Raw genomic sequence first — 17,191 nt, 5'->3', positions numbered from 1 at the left:
ATTAACAATTATGACATTTATAACCCAGGAACAGAAATCATGATACATAGTGTTATCTATGGGTCATATCAAAATCCATAATTATGGTGTCAAAATGTTCCCTTGATTTATACATGACATATGCATGTGTATATACACTAATTAGCATTCAAGAAGTAGCTCTTCAAAGTTGGATATTCACATTCTGCACTCTGTGAAGTGCTTGCTTAACTTGTATATTGGCCTCAATTCAACAAGAAAAAAAATGTGGAAATGCAGACTGCATACGTATTTCCCAAGGCTAGAAATAGTGAGCGGGAGTACAGCCTTAATTTTTATGCTCTTCAGGAAATCGTATCTTCTTCCTTCCCAAACTGATGTTTGGTGAAACTCTAGACGTGTCTTAATTTCTCCGATTTAAATATTCATTATTGTGTTTCTGGCATTTTAATTGTGTTATTCTTGTGATCCATACTGAGTGCATTTTGTCACAGAAGGTATCTTTCACCCTATACATTTTGGACTACTATTCTCTGGCACTAGATTACAAATACATGCTATTGTCTGAATCCTCAGCTATCCAAAATTCTTTAATGTGTTTTTACTGCTTATGTTTCTTCAAATACTATCTATAAGTAGAAATTATGCTATTTTGTTTTGTTTTCTTGTTTTTTCAACATACTATTAGTTTAAGTGTTGTGGCTTTTCTATAGATCATTTAATGTGATCATGTAATGTAATTGTGATGTGTATTTCAGAATGTGCCTTCTGTTCCTAATTTTGAACATTGACAAAAAGAACAAGAGATATTCAATTGAAAACTTCACTTTAAAATGCAGCTTCATATTATACTAAACAAGAATAATTTGTGACAATTGATCCCCACCTTTATTTTTTTAGATCCCTTGTTGGAAGTACCCCAGATCTCAGATATCCCCTCAGTACCATGGTCCATGTAACACCTGAGCCCTTTGGAACACCTTCCAGCCTTCACCGAGCACCAAAAAGCCGATTTGCAGCTCTTCGGGAGGAACCTTCCAAGGTAAAACTCCTGATGTTTGCCTTGCTCCAGCTAATCTCTCATGGGTAGCTCCAGTTACGTCTATATCTTGGAACATATCACAAAATCTCTGTGATGGCAACAGCTGCAACAGCTGTCCTAGGCTTTTAAAATAGGGAGCTTTGGCCTTTCACTTGGCAGTAACAGCTGCAGACATAACTCTGAAGAAAAGAGACTCCCTGTTGTGTAGAAAGGCCACTGGATGATGGCCAGGACAATACGTATATATGGAAATAGCGGTATTAGGGAAAAGAGAGGAAATGGGAAATAAAAGGGAAATAAAAGAAGCAATAATTGAATGTGCACAAGCAGTAATAGTATTAGGGTGGAAAGATAAATCAAAATGGACAGTAAATAAATGGTACCAATATATGGTGGAGCAAATAGAATTTGAAATTATGAATGTGAAACTAAATGTTGTAAAAACTAATGAAAATAGAACAAGAGAAATGGAAGAAAGATGGACAATGGTAAAGAACTATATCATGAATCATTCTGGAGATCAAGCCATAAGAAATAAGATACAAATGTTATATAGTATATAGGTTGGAAATGGATTAAGATAAAGATATAAAAATTGTCTCATAAAGAAACGAATATGTAAAAAGAAAACAATCCTCGTGTTGGTGGTGGGAATTGTAAATGTTTTGTATGTCTACGGTATGTATTTTTTGTGTTTTAAAAAATAAAAAATTATTTAAAAAAAAAAAAGATTAGTCTGGCATGACGTGTTTTTGGTAAATCCGTGTTGACTATTAGCAATGACCGCATTTGTTTCGAAGTGTTCGCAGACCACTTCCTTAATGATATTTTCCAGAATCTTGCCTGGTATCGACGTGAGGCTAACTGGATGGTAATTGTTTGGGTCGTTCCTTTTTCCCTTCTTGAAGATAGGGTCCACATTCGCCCTCCTCCAATCTTCTGGAACTTCTCCCGTTCTCCAAGAACTCTCGAAGATAACTGCCAGTGGTTCTGAAATAACTTCCGCAAGTTCCTTCAATACTTTTGGATGTAGCTGATCTGGCCCTGGGAACTTGAATTTGTTTAGAGAGACCAGGTGTTTCTGGACAACTTGTTTCCCTATTTGGGGTTGGATTTCCCCCAATCCTTCGTCCATTCCATGTTGCTGAGGTTGAAGATGGCTTTCTTTTTGTGAGAAGACCGAGGCAAAGAAGGCATTTGGATATAATAATATACTTCTATTATTATTACTATTATTATTATTATCATGATCATCATCTTCATTATCATCATTATTATTATATAGTGGGTGGATGGCCATCTGTCAGGAGTGTTTGGATTGTGTCCTCCTGTATGGTAGAAGGAGGTTGTACTGGATGATCCTTAGGGGTCTCTGCAAACCTTAGGATTTTATGTTGTTGTTGTTGTTATTATTATTATTATTGAGAGGCTGGGTGGCCATCTGTTGGGAGTGCTTGAATTGTGTCCTGCATGGCAGATCGTGGGAGGTGTTACCTGGCCCTGATTGTTTAGTGTCTGGAATTCCCGTTTTAAGAGTGTTGTTTTTTATTTGGTGTTCTGATTTTAAGCTTGTTAAAATATTAGGAGTCAGATTGTGTTGATTGCCATGGTTCATAGCATATATTTAAAATATTGAGTATTAAAATGGGTTGGATATCCTAGAAGGTTGGATAAGCGAGAGTGTAGTGGAGATAAATAATATAAATAAATAAAGTGTGTGTGTGTGTGTGTATATATATATATATATATATAATTATATATATAGTACATAATTGTATATCTTGTAGAGCTTCTGTGTGTCTTTGTGGAGTAGTGTAGAATGACTGGTGGCCGGGTTTGCTTCTCTTTCTTTCTGTTGTGAGAGTGAATAATCCGGATGATGGGCGGGCGCTAGGACTCAGGGGACAGCTTTTTCCCATTGCCTATCTTTCCTCTAGCCAGCGAGCTGGATTGTTCTGGTATGGCCATGAGGCTTCTCCTTCCCCCCGGCATGGCTCCCCGTGTCCGTCGTTCTCTCCTTTTAGTGAGGGAAAGTGGGTGCCGCCATTGTTGCTCTCATGGTCAGGAGAAGCAGGAGGAGCAGGGAGAGTGTGGTTGACATGCTGGTCATGGAGGAGGCCAGAGGTTCTGCCATAGGTGAGACGCATGGGGTGGGAGGCTGGGAGGGGAGATGAGAGGGAGGTGTGTGCGCAAGAGGGATTGGGTGAGTGAATGGGGCGCCATGGCGGGAAGCATGAGGAGGGCGTCTTTGCGCAAGCGTAGATGGTGCGTTGTGGGTTTGTGTGATTTTCTGTCCATGTGGAAGTGCGTGACATGATCTTTTGCTGTTTCAACCTTAAGGCGTGGATGTTGTATTGTGTGGTTAAATTGCTAGGTTGGGGGGTGTTTAGTTTGTTGTTTTGCTCGGCGCCGGGATTCCATTACGATTATATATATATAGACTGATAAGTTCAATCATAAACTGTGGTCAACATTTTAAATAGATTCAGTATTGTCCCATGCAAGTAAAAAGTCCTAGGGATGCGTGATCAGGAAAACAAAACTACAAGGGTTACCGGGTGTTTATAATCCTTGTTTCAGGAGAAGTATCCATTCTTAAGCTTTCTTCTTCAGGTTTCTTCATATATTCATAACGGTATCTTCTGAAGCTTTTATAAACTAAATTTTAAAGAGACAACATAATAGATATGCTGTTGCCAGCACCCAGTAACAATAAACAATTCATAATTATTTTTACAAACCATTAAACAAGAGAAAAACACTTACTTCCACTTTAGGAGTCTGTGGCTCTGCTGCAACTTCCACTATGGTAGTGATCCTACTGACTTTCATTTGCGAGCAGTTAACTCATAGAGGCTGCTCCCTTTTAAAGATTACTAGCTAATTACAAAAAACGGGTAAGATCTAATCTATCATTTAGACCATGTGGATGCACTGTATGTAACTTAGATATCCGAAAGGCTTCCCTCTGTAGTAAAAGCCTTTTTATGTCCCCATGGAGTTTTGTAGTGATCCTTTCTAGGGCACAGAATCTAAAACTCGTACAGGAATGAGATTTCTCTAAAAATGTGAGTAGAGGGTGGAATCTCAATATTTATTTCTGATGCCTGAGTGATGTTCGAGTATTCTGATCTTTAATTCTGAGAGAAAATTTTCACATCTTACTTTGAAATTTAACATGCAACTACGAAGCTTTACTACATGTAACACCAACCAGGTCATTTATGTAATACAGTGTCCCTGTGACCTCCTATATGTAGGCATGACCACCATACCTTTAAAGATCAGAATACTCAAACATTACTTGCATGGAACAATACAGAATCTATTTAAAGTGTTGACCACAGTTTTTGATTGAACTTATCAGTTACTTTATAAAACACTAGCTGTGCCCGGCCACGCGTTGCTGTGGCAAAGTATGGTGGTATGGGAAATAAAGTATTGAGGTATTGGTGGTAGTTAAGGTAAAGGGTAAAGGTTTTCCCCTGACGGAGCTTAGCCTTGTAACTGGCAGCAATTGGATAAAAACAATTATTCATCTCCCTCTAATTAGGACTTTATTTTTCTTTTCTTTTTGTTGTATGAACATAGAGGCATGGATGAGGGGTTGTGCTGCCAAGTTTAGTGTTTCTGGGATGTGTAGTTTTGTTGTTTTGTCCTAGGCCGAAATTTCATTACCCTTTTATATATATAGATTCAAGCATGAATATAATGTTTGGTACATTGTTGTAAAATAGTCCTTATGTGTTTATTCCCTACGTTCTTGCATTATAAATAACAATAAGTTTGTAACTATTATTCTATCCTGTAATATTAGTGAGTCTATAGTAACAGGACAACTGTGTATTTACACTTAATTTATAGATTTCTGAGTACGTTAGTTATTTCCTGATTGATTCAAGCCTGGAATTCCCCTGTTTTCAGAGTGTTGTTTCTTATTTACTGTTCTGATCTTAGAGGTTTTTTTTAATACTGGTAGCCAGATTTTGTTCATTTTCATGGTTTCCTCCTTTCTATTGAAATTGTCCACATGCTTGTGGATTTCAATGGCTTCTCTGTGTAGTCTGACATGATAGCTGTTAGAGTGGTCCAGCATTTCTGTGTTCTCAAATAATATACTGTGTCCAGGTTGGTTCATCAAGTGCTCTGCTATGGCTGACTTCTCTGGTTGAATCAGTCTGCAGTGCCTTTCATGTCCTTGATTCGTGTTTGGGCAATGCTGCATTTGGTGTTCCCTATGTAGACTTGTCCACAGCTGCATGGTATACTGTAGACTCCTGCAGAGGTGAGAGGATCCCTCTTGTCCTTTGTTGAATGTAGCATTTGTTGGATTTTCTTGGTGGGTCTGTAGATAGTTTGTAGGTTGTGTTTCTTCATCAGCTTCCCTATGTGGTCCGTGGTTCCCTTGATGTATGGTAAGAACACTTTTCCTCTGGGTGGATCTTTGTCTTTACTCTCATGGCTTGTTCTTGGCCTTACAGCTCTCCTGATGTCCGTGGTGGAGTATCCATTGGCCTGTAGAGCCCTTTTTAGATGCTTTAGTCCACCTTGGAGGAGGTGAGGTTCGCAGATTCTTTGTGCACGGTCTGCCAGGGCTTTGATTGTGCTTCTTTTTTTACTTGGGTGATGGTTGGAGTTTTTATGAAGGTATCTGTCAGTGTGTGTAGGTTTTCTGTAAACTGTGTGGCCCAATTGTTGATTGGGTTTGTGGATGACTAGAACATTTAGAAATGGCAGTTTTCCTTGGTTTTCTGTTTGGGTGGATACTGTTGAGGTGGTCCAGGAACTTGTTGAGTTCTTCTTTTCCATGGCTCCAAATGGTGAAGGTGTCATCCACATATCTGAACCATATAGTACGCTTTTTTGGTGCTGTTTCTAGGGCTTGTTTTTCAAAGTGCTCCATGTAGAAATTTGGTATGACTGGGCTGAGAGGGCTTCCTGTGAATACTCCATCTTTCTGTTCATAGAATTCATTGTTCCACTGAAAGTAGCTTGTGGTGAGGTAATGGTGAAATAGGGCTGTGATGTCTTCTGGACCTTCCACAGATATATAAACTTTCCTTGCTTAGTTTATTCCAATATACCTCACAACCTCTGAGGATGCCTGCCATAGATGTGGGCGAAATGTCAAAAGTCAGACGCCAACTGAGAGCAAAATATAGTTTATTAAAGTAATAGTCCAAAAATAGTTCAAAGAATTAGCAGAAACTTAATAACACTGAAGTTTATGTGTTTTAAGTAGTTAAAACAGGAGAAATGCCAGAAACATGAACTGACATATAATCCAGATTAACCAGAGATAAAATCCGGACTAAACATAAAATACTTGAACTCAGCCCAAAAACAAAAAACGGGCTTGAAATGGTGAAACAAACTAAAGCAAACAGCTACGAAGCCCCCAAAACCTTCCCAAAATTCAGGAGTACTGCTGCTGGAGTGAAGGCCAAGCCAGGAGTTAAAGGAGCAGAGCAGGAAAGCGTCGTCAAGCCGGTCCGAAGTCGGGGTAAGCAGCCAGTGTCAGGGTCAAGAGTGAAGCCAGTAGTCAGCAACAGAAAGCAGCCACGGAATTGAGAACGACGCCAAAACACATTTTGGGAGCGAAGAGCAAAGCCGAGTCGAATTCCAGTCCAAGGTCCAAGGAGTTGAAGTCATCAAAAGAAGGTCCACGTCACAGAATGGCACAGAAAACCAAAACAACGAAGGCGAACAGCAGCTAATGCAAAATAGTAATAACAATGCAGTCCAGGGAAACCCACACAATTCCAGCCCTCCATTGCAGAGTTACCCGGATCAATCTTACATCTGTTGCAAAGTCCCAAGCCATTCTTCAGAATCACGTACAGGAAACCCAATGGCACCCAGCAACACCTTGCCACACGCAAAGCATAGTGGCCAAACATCCCCAATTTATTTAGGTTTCCTTGGGCGTCCAAACTTCTAACGCCCTAGGATCAGGTGTCCCAAATTCTTCATCAGAATCTGAGCTCCAAACAGCCAACGCCCTTGGATCAGGCGTCCCAAACTCTTCATCAGAGTCAATATCATTCTGCCCACACCCAACTCTGTCCACACCTGTGGAACCACCCTCATTCCTCCAGGCAGATCTGCTTCTGAATCTGCTTATATTCCGCCCTTCTCACCCTGAAAGGGACTCAGGGCGGATCACTTTACACATATAAGGCAAACATTCAATGCCTTTAACATAGAACAAGGACAAGACAAACATAGGCTCCGAGCTGGCCTCGAACTCATGACCTCTTGGTCAGAGTAATTTGTTACAGCTGGCTGCAGCTGGCTGGCTGCTCATCAGCCTGCGCCACAGCCCGGGCTGTTGAAAACTTCACTTTAAAATGCAGCTTCCATTTACAACCAGCATAGTTTGGTTGTCAGTGATTGAAGTTGTAGACCAATGACTGAGGAGAACACAAGGTTGGAGATATCTAATGTAAGATAGGGCATTCTCAGTCTTCTCTTTTTCCCAGTAACAAACTGCCAATTTAATGCAAAAAGCATCAAAAACATTCAGTAATGTAAATTGACTCATTCTCTATACTGGACAGCTGTTAATTTTTGGCCATGATGTTAACAAGGACTTTAAAATTGTCTGCCTAGTGACAACAGCCCAACTCACTACAGCCTATGTCTCTGTCTCCAAGATTTTTGCTGAATTTCACTTCAAATATTTTCATAAATGCCATGATAGGATAAGGGTACAGTATGCCAGCGAAATATCTATGCTCATCCTGCTGTTAAAAGAGTTGAAGACTGAAAGTGGCTAGTGGAGTGAATTTTTCTGTTATTAGGCTGCTTGCACAATTCTTGTTGCTAATGGAGAGGGAAGATAAAACATGCTTGCATACTTTGTTTGCTGCTATGCATCAAACTGGCAAGTCTAGCTCTGTTTGAAGTCTTTCTAAAACTGAACAGGAGAAACATGACATTTCTGTTATCTAAATTGTCCAGGTCTTCTATTTTCTCTTTATATGCTAGTATTACAAGATAACAGCAAAACAAATGTGTTTTCCCACTGGACTGTATGAGATCTCTTTCCCCAGCTCATGAGTTGAGTGCAACAGTTTTCCAGTCCAGACTAGGGATGCCAAGTCCCAGTTTGTTTCCAAACACATGAGACTGGGAAAACCTGTCAGATTTCCCCTTTTTTTATTTGATAGTGACTGGATTCAGTAAGACAAAGAAAGGTAAAATATACTAACATGGGTGATAAGAAAGAATCATCTTCTTCACAGACTTACTCTTTGAAAGCCTGTACTATATACGAAACGCGGAACAATGGCTTCAAACTACAGGAAACAACAGGAACAATAGGAAGAACTTCCTGACTGTGAGAGCTGTTCGGCAGTGGAACTCTCTGCCCCAGACTGTGGTGGAGGCTCCTTCTTTGGAGGCTTTTAAGCAGAGGCTGGTTGGCCATCTGTCAGAGGTGCTTTGAATGAGATTTTCCTGCTTCTTGCAGGGGGTTGGACTGGATGGCCCATGAGGTCTCTTCCAACTCTACGATTCTATGTTTCTATGAAACATTCCTTTCAAAAGCTAGATATTCTTACAAGACTAAAACCACATGGACATGAAGCTCAGCTTCAACACAGTGCTATCAGGACTGGTTAGCTAAAGGGGATGGATAACCCTCGCTAAATTGAGTTATCCCAACTTATGACACAGTTGTGAGAAATGGTTTGTGTGGAGCTGTTGATGCCCTTCATATATTTTATTTTATTTTTGTTTATATTCAGGATTGGGAGATTGCCCAGCCAAGTGGGGTCCTGGCCACCACAGCTCACACTTTTGACAGTGACCCAGAAATCTCTGATATTGATGAAGATGACCAGGAAACTGTCTTTAGTTCCATTGATATGCTATCACCTAGTGGTCACTCTGATGCCCAGACCCTTGCCATGATGCTGCAGGAACAGCTAGATGCCATCAATGAGGAGATCAGGTATGAAATGTACCAGTATTTCACGTGTTCACTCTGTATATTTCACTTGAACCTCTTTGTATTTAGCACACACACACACACACACACAAAAGGATTGAACAGAATTAAAAACCCATATAAGTCCCAAAAAATCAACAAGGTAGCCCTAGATAGGATTGAGAAGTTTGGTGGGGAGATTCAGTCAACAACTTGTACACTGAGATGAATACTGAAGCATTTGTGGGGGGGGGGGGGAGGGGAGGTTGTGGGGGGGAGATAATATATCTTGGCAATTTCATATGTATGCCTTATCAGAAAACAGTTCTAGCCTTTTGTTCATCTTTACTAACTTCTGGCAATTCCAAAGTGCATTTTACAGTAGTTTTGAAATAAAAACTGAAAACAGAAATAAAAACAAATATAGTAGTATAACGGGGCAAAATCATGCACAATTTTAGCTTTCTCTTCGAGAACAAAAAAAAAAGGTTGATGAAACAAGTATAATCTACAGTAGGAATAATAATAATATGTAGACCAAGTTCACTAAGTGTAATTCAGCCACCTAGAGGCAGATACTATCATTCTATTTCTAAGTGGGCAATTAAATTGTATCTTGGGACTGATCCTTAGGTGGTGAACCAATGCTGTACCAAGAATTAACCTATCTTGTCTTAGCACACCCATGTCTTAAAACTGTTGCTGTATTCATTATAAGCAAATTAGTCATTCACCTTTAAACTCTACTGCAAACTCATGTATGCACGTATGACTGTTTTGTAAGTCCATTGTAACCATTTTGTCACTCTGATATCTTCAAATGAAGCTTCTTATAAATTAGGAATCTGAGAACCGGAAGGCTTGGTGATTTTACAAAATCTTTGCCTAAAGTTTATGCTGAGAAATAACAGGAAGCTGTTTAATTTTGTCATGATGTGTAACTTTGGTTTTTTAATTTTGATGAGAAGTATACTGAAGGGTTGAGTGCTTTAAGGCATAAGAAAGTCCTTCAGTTGTACACCACAAGCTATATTCCAGCCCTTGTGCTACAATTGGTAAATGTGCAAGGAACACTTGCTTACACTTCTAGAGACACAGAAATAATGCAGTAGGTCCTTGAGAATCTATCTGGAAAATGGAAGTAGAAAAGTAGGGAAACATATTGAAGATTGTCTTCTGAGTGGTGTGTGAGAGCATGGTTCTAGGTTGAGTCTGTGGATCAGAGTCATTTGTGTCCATAGTCCTTGAAAGTTTTTAACTGTTCTTGCATAATTTGATTAGCAAATATGAAGGAATCACAAGTGATGTCTGTAAACTTACAAGATGTTAAGGTGTGTGATTATCTGAATTAAATTATGTTTTCTCTTTTAGAATGATCCAGGAAGAGAAAGAATCAACTGAGCTGCGGGCTGAGCAGTTGGAAAGCCGTGTCACTAGTGGTAGCATGGAGGCCCTGAATTTGACACAACTTCGCAAGAGAGCATCCATCCCCACCTCCCTGACTGCCCTGTCCTTGGCTAGCTCATCTCCTCCTATCAGTGGTCGCTCTACTCCCAAGCTCAGTTCTCGCAGTGCTGCACAGGACCTTGATCGAATATGCAGCATGACTCTTGTAAGCTGGGAAGAAGGGATGATATATTTGGCCAGAAAGGCAGTGATATGATGTGTTCTTTTTAGAATGTCCTCATTGCTTCCTCTCATACCTTCCTAGTCATCCAAGTTGCAATAAAACTTTTACACTGCTAACATATGAACTTCTGTTTAATTTTAAGATAATTTCTGTTCTTTTCTGTTATCAGCCAAGTGACCTGAGGAAACATCGAAGAAAGCTACTTGTGAGTTCTTTGGTTTCATTCCATTTTTGCTTCTGCTAGTGTTCCGTTTCTGTATCTGTTCTCTTGCTAACCCTGCAATAACAATGTTACGCAGTTCTAGTGCACTAGCATAGTGGAGCTGGCTATAATCTTGAAAGCTTCTGTCTTATCAGAAGTGTAGCAACAAAGATGACAAAATATTTTATTATTTTAGGCAGAAATTCTCTTAACATTTCTAAAAGCAACCAAACATTTCTATAAGTCTTACAGGTTGCAGCCCAGGGAATTTAATGTTACATGTATTAATGTTACAGCAAGATACTGTTTTCACTTATTTGCTTCCGTTTCCCCATGCCTGCTCTAAAGCAATATTTGAATTCCACTGACAACAGAAAATGGGAAAAAAATTAATGGGGAAGAATGAGTAGAAGATAGGAGCCATTAATAGTTCTTTCTAATTGTTAAGGCTAAGGGTAAAATCAAGTTCTTTAGGTTACAACCTACAAACTATTCTTCTGTGAAATATATTTTTACTGAAAATACTTTAAGAAGCTTTACATAGGACTGGCGGTTCAAAGTGGACTGACCATACATATTTTTAAAGGTTTTTAGAGAGAAAAAGATGTATGAAGCTAGATTTACATGTACCATGTTAGTGCCTGGTGTATACACCTAGTAAAGTCAGGATATCTAGAATAAAAATGTGCCCAAAATAAATAAATAAAAATATAAAGTGGTGTATGTACTTAATGTTTATTTTGGAGGTTCCTTCAGGCTATGTAATTCTCACAGACAACTGATAGGATAATATGAGGTGAAGGGTGTTTAGGAATCCATATTTCAGTGATTTGAGGAAGGAGAGGTTTATTTGGATGTTCCAATGCATCAAAAGAAAGGATACTGTTCTGTTGAATGGGTAAAGGCAGATGTTTTGGCTGCTAATAATATTACTAGAAGTGGTACCTGTGGCCCTTAAGATGTAGGTGTTTGCATTAGTTCTAGACAGTATAGGAAGTGGTATGGAATTCGGAAGTTGTAGTCCAAAAATATCTGATAGATTATTCCTTAGGCCTCACTTATACTATTCCTGGTCAATACAGAGGCTCTGTACTGCCTGACATTTGTGTGGGTTGGTGTGCATCTTCCTTTCCTTCTGTGACCTGCATACAATCCTTAGTACCACAGTGGATTAATTCCAATCCTCATGCCCTGCAGTTTTCTGTTACGGGATGCACAGTTAAAAAACACATGCCATGTTCTTCAGTTTTTTAAAAAAGTGACACAATTGATTATTTTAATACCAGTGATCCCACTATTTATGCAGGATTGAGACTTAACCAATAGATGCAAGTAAAGAGAGGATATGTTCTCTTTGCTTTTGTAAAATTAATATCTGCACACAGACATATGATATCAAAGAAACTAGAGTTACCTTTCTCCAAGTTTTGTTTGAGAATTCATGCCAGGGTGAAAAAGAAAAGCCCTTGAAGATTGGGGAATTTCAAAGTGCAAGGGAATTTTCAAGGAGAATTAAGGGCTGATTTTTATTAGTGTTTTATGAGAAGGTTAGGATTTCTTTTCTTCCTATAGTTCTAAAATAGGTAGCCTCAATCTCTGTGCGCCATCCATCCTGACTGTATTTACTGGGGGCTAGACGGTAAGAACGAGGGTGGCACTGTGTGGGTATTACTGTGGTCCACTCCCTGAGAAATATGGCTGGGATGAATGATGTGCAGAGGTGTCCGTTATCCACTATGATTTTAAAACATTCCCTGTTAAAAATGAAAATGGGAGGGAAACCTTTAAAACCTCATTTAAGCACTGCTTCTCCCCCCCCCTCCCACAAAAACATCTCTTCAAATGTTTATTTCTGCCCCGAAGAAGCATTAACGCCTCCACTTTGAATATATTCAAAGAAATTGAGGGAGAGAGAATTTAAAAAAACTGGGAAAAAAAACCATGGCCAATTTTGCTTTCAAACTCCACTCTCCAGAGTTCGTAGCGTAATTGCAGTCTGGCTGGCTATGGTAGTGTGCAGTATACCCCTGTCATTTCCTGCATGGTTCCACCTGCTTCTTCCCTTTTATCTGTCTTTTCATTCAGCCTTAGTGCCTGCCTGTGATCTGCTAAGTGTAAATGAGTTTGGACACAACTCCTGTTTCAGCAGTGCTGTTCCCTCTATAGTGTCCATGTCCTATGGCCTTTATGGAAGCATGTTTGCTCCTTGTGTGTGGGTGCTGCTTGCAGTGTCAAGTTCTATTTATTTAAGGAGAAAGTGTTAAAGGGGCAACCAAAACTGTTTCTCATTAATTTCCCAGTGTTTGCTTAGCCTTACAAAAATGAAGTTGCCACTAACCAGAATTGTAACAATTTTCTAAGACAGTAGAAGTAAGACCAAATTTAGTAATTATGAAAGAAAAAATCTTAAGCTTCGGTTTGCATTGACTTTTGCATGCATTGTGTTTTAAATCACTCCTTCAACTGCTTTTGCGAAAGAAGGCTTAAGCAAAGCACATAGTCACCATCTGGTCAATGCGTGGATTGCACTGATTGTCAGGAATTTGCTTTTTCCCAAACCAAGATAATGGAGAACTTTTTATAGATGGTTTCTACAAAGATGGCCCTTATAACAGTGGGAAGCTTCTTTGGAAGTGACAATGCCAGATGAAATTACATAAGGTTTCCATCTAAATTATGCCAGCACCTACATGCTTTCAGAGATCTGTACTGTTTGAGCAGTCAGACTCAAAGATGGCTATGTATTCAAGCTGGAGCACTAGCCTTGATTTGGTAGAGGCTGTTCTCTTAATTGTTATGTGTTGCTGATGGATCGCAGCATGTCTCTTCCTTCCTGCTGTTATTGGGCTCCATTCCCTCCCATTAGGGCTACATCACTCCAAATGACACTGGTAATTGTCACTCAGTCATCCAGGCCTTTGGATTAGGGCATGCAGTGAGCAGCAGCCTCCATGACACTCTGAATGCATGTGACCCTGTTCCACCTTCTCCTTTAATTGAATTGGCAGGTGAGCTATGCCAATGGTGAGTGTGTGTTAGAGATGGGAGGGAGGTGTTCAAGTATCTGCACTCTGATTTTACATTGTCTGTTCAGTCACCAGCTGGTCGAGATGAAAGTCGAGAAGATAAAACAACCATAAAATGTGAGACTTCTCCTCCTTCTTCACCCAGGACTCTACGTCTGGAGAAGTTTGGACATCCTGCTTTGAGTCAGGAAGAAGGCAAGAGGTATAGGGGTCTTGCAAAAGAGAGAATAATGAGCTCTCCTTTCTGTAAGTGGCCAGATATACTCCATTTCACTAAGCTAATAGATGGGTCAATTGTTGTAGATTAGTGTTCCTAAAACTTTCCCAATTGAGTTGGGAGCATATTGCACAAAACCATGGACACATCATTATCTACAGAAGCATATTGGAGAATGTGAACAATCCTAATTTTGGCTCCCATTCTGAGAAGTGCAATATGAATTGGTGCTAAATCTGCATTATAACAAATGTTAGAAACCTGAACAGGTTGTGAATGCCAATGGCTCTTCAGAACTTCTTAGAAGAGAATATGATACTTCATATGTAGAGTAACGGGTAAGTGAAATTCCTATCAGATGATAGGAGTGCATATAGAAATGTGACCATAAAATGGGCTATAATTGAGTGGGTTGGCAAATGCTGAAGTATAGCACTTGTATGTTTTTTGCCAGACATGAAGTTATATTTGAGATGAAGATAAAAATTGATCTAATAGCTGCTGATTTCTGAAAAGCAGTGACGTTCCCTATGCAGGGATAAGGGAACTCCTCAATATTGTGTGTGCTATTCTGATAGATCGGCCTTTTAATTTGACACAATCTTCAGCCTATTATAATATGTCAGATGAGGAGGTTTAAACTTTCCTGTGCATACAAAATTCAGATGAAGATCAAAATCCTTAAACCTTAGTAGGCAGCATGCAACCATAGGAGTAAAGATTGTATGCATGCCTTCTGCTCCTTAGTGGGTAAGCTGACAATCAGAGGAAAAGAATTTAATTTCTCACCATGTTGCACTGTTATAGTGAAATCTAAGCATTACTACATATTGCATCCTGTTGTTATGAAGCTGTCTTCCTCCTTAGCTAAGTTGCTGATGCCAGCTGAGAGAAGGGAATTGTGGATTTAAGTATATGTATGTTACATTTGTATGAGACACTCAGTTTGCATTTAGCCCATACTCACTCCTAACATGCAGTATAAACCTTTGTTGTTTATTATACATTTTTTTCTTCCCCCTGTTGTCTAACAGTATTTTCTTCTCTCGTAATGACATGGGAAGACAAATAAACTCCTTATAGGTGGAAATTCCATTTTGAATCATAGAATAGAATCATAGAATCGTAGAGTTGGAAGAGACCTCACAGACCATCCAGTCCAACCTCCTGCAAGAAGCAGGAAAATCCCATTCAAAGCATCCCTGACAGATGGCCATCCAGCCTCTGCTTAAAAGCCTCAAAAGAAGGAGCCTCCACCACAGTTCGGGGGAGAGAGTTCAATTGCCGAACAGCTCTCACAGTGAGGAAGTTCTTCCTGATGTTCAGGTGGAATCTCCTTTCCTGTAGTTTGAAGCCATTGTTCCGTGTCCTAGTCTGCAGGGCAGCAGAAAACAAGCTTGCTCCCTCCTCCCTATGACATCCCCTCACATATTTGTACATGGCTATCATGTCTCCTCTCAGCCTTCTTTTCTGCAGGCTAAACATACCCAGCTCTTTAAGCTGCTCCTCATAGGACTTGTTCTCCAGACCCTTGATCATTTTAGTCGCCCTTCTCTGGACGCTTTCCAGCTTGTCAACATCTTCCTTCAACTGTGGTGCCCAGAATTGTACACAGTATTCCAGTTGTGGCCTGACCAAGGCAGAATAGAGGGGCAGCATGACTTCCATGGACCTAGATGCTGTACTTCTATTTATACAAGCCAAAATTCCATTGGCTTTTTTCGCCGCCGCATCACACTGTAGGCTCATGTTTAACTTGTTGTCCACGAGGACTCCAAGGTCTTTTTCACGTACTGCTGTCGAGCCAGGCGTCCCCCATTCTGTATCTTTGCATTTCATTTTTTCTGCCGAAGTGAAGTATCTTGCATTTGTCCCTGTTGAACTTCATTTTGTTAGTTTCGGCCCATCTCTCTGTCAAGATCGTTTTGAATTCTACTCCTGTCTTCTGGAGTGTTAGCTATCCCTCCCAGTTTGGTGTCGTCTGCAAACTTGATGAACGTGCCTTCTAACACTTCATCTAAGTCGTTGATAAAGATGTTGAACAGAACCGGGCCCTGGACGGAACCCTGCGGCACTCCACTCGTGACTTCTTTCCAAGATGAAGACCACGCATTTGTGAGCATCCTTTGGGTTCGTTCACTTAACCAATTACAGATCCACCTAACCGTAGTTTTGCCTATCCCACATTTGACTAACTTGTTTGCCAGAAGGACATGGGGGACCTTGTCGAAGGCCTTACTGAAATCCAGATAGGCTACATCCATGGCATTCCCCACATCTACCCAGCTTGTAACTTTATCAAAAAAAGAGATCAGATTAGTCTGGCATGATTTGTTTTTGGTAAATCCGTGTTGACTATTAGTAATGACCGCATTTGTTTCTAAGTGTTTGCAGACCACTTCCTTAATTATGTTTTCCAGAATCTTGCCTGGTATTGAGGTGAGGCTAACCAGATGGTAATTGTTTGGATCATCCTTTTTTCCCTTCTTGAAGATAGGGACCACATTTGCCCTCTTTCAATCTGCTGGGACTTCTGTTCTCCAAGAACTCTCAAAAATGATTGCTAGTGGTTCCGAAATAACTTCCGCTAGTTCCTTCAATATTCTTAGGTGTAGTTGATCCGGCCCTGGAGACTTAAATTCATTTAGAGTGGCCAGGTATTCCTGGATGACTTGTTTCTCTATTTTGGGTTGGATTTCCCCCAATCCTTCATCCACTCCATGTTGCTGAGGTTGAGGCTGGCTTTCTTTTTGTGAGAAGACTGAGGCAAAGAAGGCATTAAAAAGTTCAGCCTTTTCCCTATCCCGTCAGAATTTCCCCATCTTCTCCTCGCAGAGGCCCTATTGCCTCCTTGTTCTTCCTTTTCCTACCGACGTAAGCAAAGAAGCCCTTTTTATTGTTTTTAATGTCTCTGACAAGCCTGAGCTCATTTTGTGCTTTAGCCTTGCGAACCTTTTCCCTACAGGAGTTGGCTATTTGTTTGAATTCTTCTTTGGTAATCACTCCCTTTTTCCACTTCTTGTGCATGTCTTCTCAAAAAGCAGGCCATGGTCGAGGGAGCCAAAGCGTTCCTCCTGACACCATTTTTTGAGCCAGTTATTGACCTGTACTATTTTTCTGGCCCTCACAGGGTCACATTGTACAACGGGGAGAAGGGATGAA

General features: G+C 40.1%; 1 protein-coding gene across 9 annotated transcripts in view; it reads left to right on the top strand.

The window, feature by feature from the left end:
- Positions 1-17,191, top strand: part of ppfia4 (PTPRF interacting protein alpha 4) — a 173,250-nt gene that overhangs the window by 113,972 nt on the left and 42,087 nt on the right. For all 9 annotated transcript variants that reach the window (XM_062979707.1, XM_062979705.1, XM_062979706.1 and 6 more), the window contains 5 exons: positions 880-1,021; positions 8,773-8,978; positions 10,326-10,566; positions 10,754-10,789; positions 13,881-14,014. In XM_062979707.1, the coding sequence (XP_062835777.1) occupies positions 880-1,021; positions 8,773-8,978; positions 10,326-10,566; positions 10,754-10,789; positions 13,881-14,014 (759 nt within the window). The remainder of the gene's footprint in view (positions 1-879; positions 1,022-8,772; positions 8,979-10,325; positions 10,567-10,753; positions 10,790-13,880; positions 14,015-17,191) is intronic.

This window comes from Anolis carolinensis, chromosome 4 (assembly GCF_035594765.1).
Source record: "Anolis carolinensis isolate JA03-04 chromosome 4, rAnoCar3.1.pri, whole genome shotgun sequence".
Lineage (NCBI taxonomy): Eukaryota > Metazoa > Chordata > Lepidosauria > Squamata > Dactyloidae > Anolis > Anolis carolinensis.
Note: the sequence above shows the minus strand (reverse complement) of the source record. Positions and strands in the feature narration are given on the sequence as shown.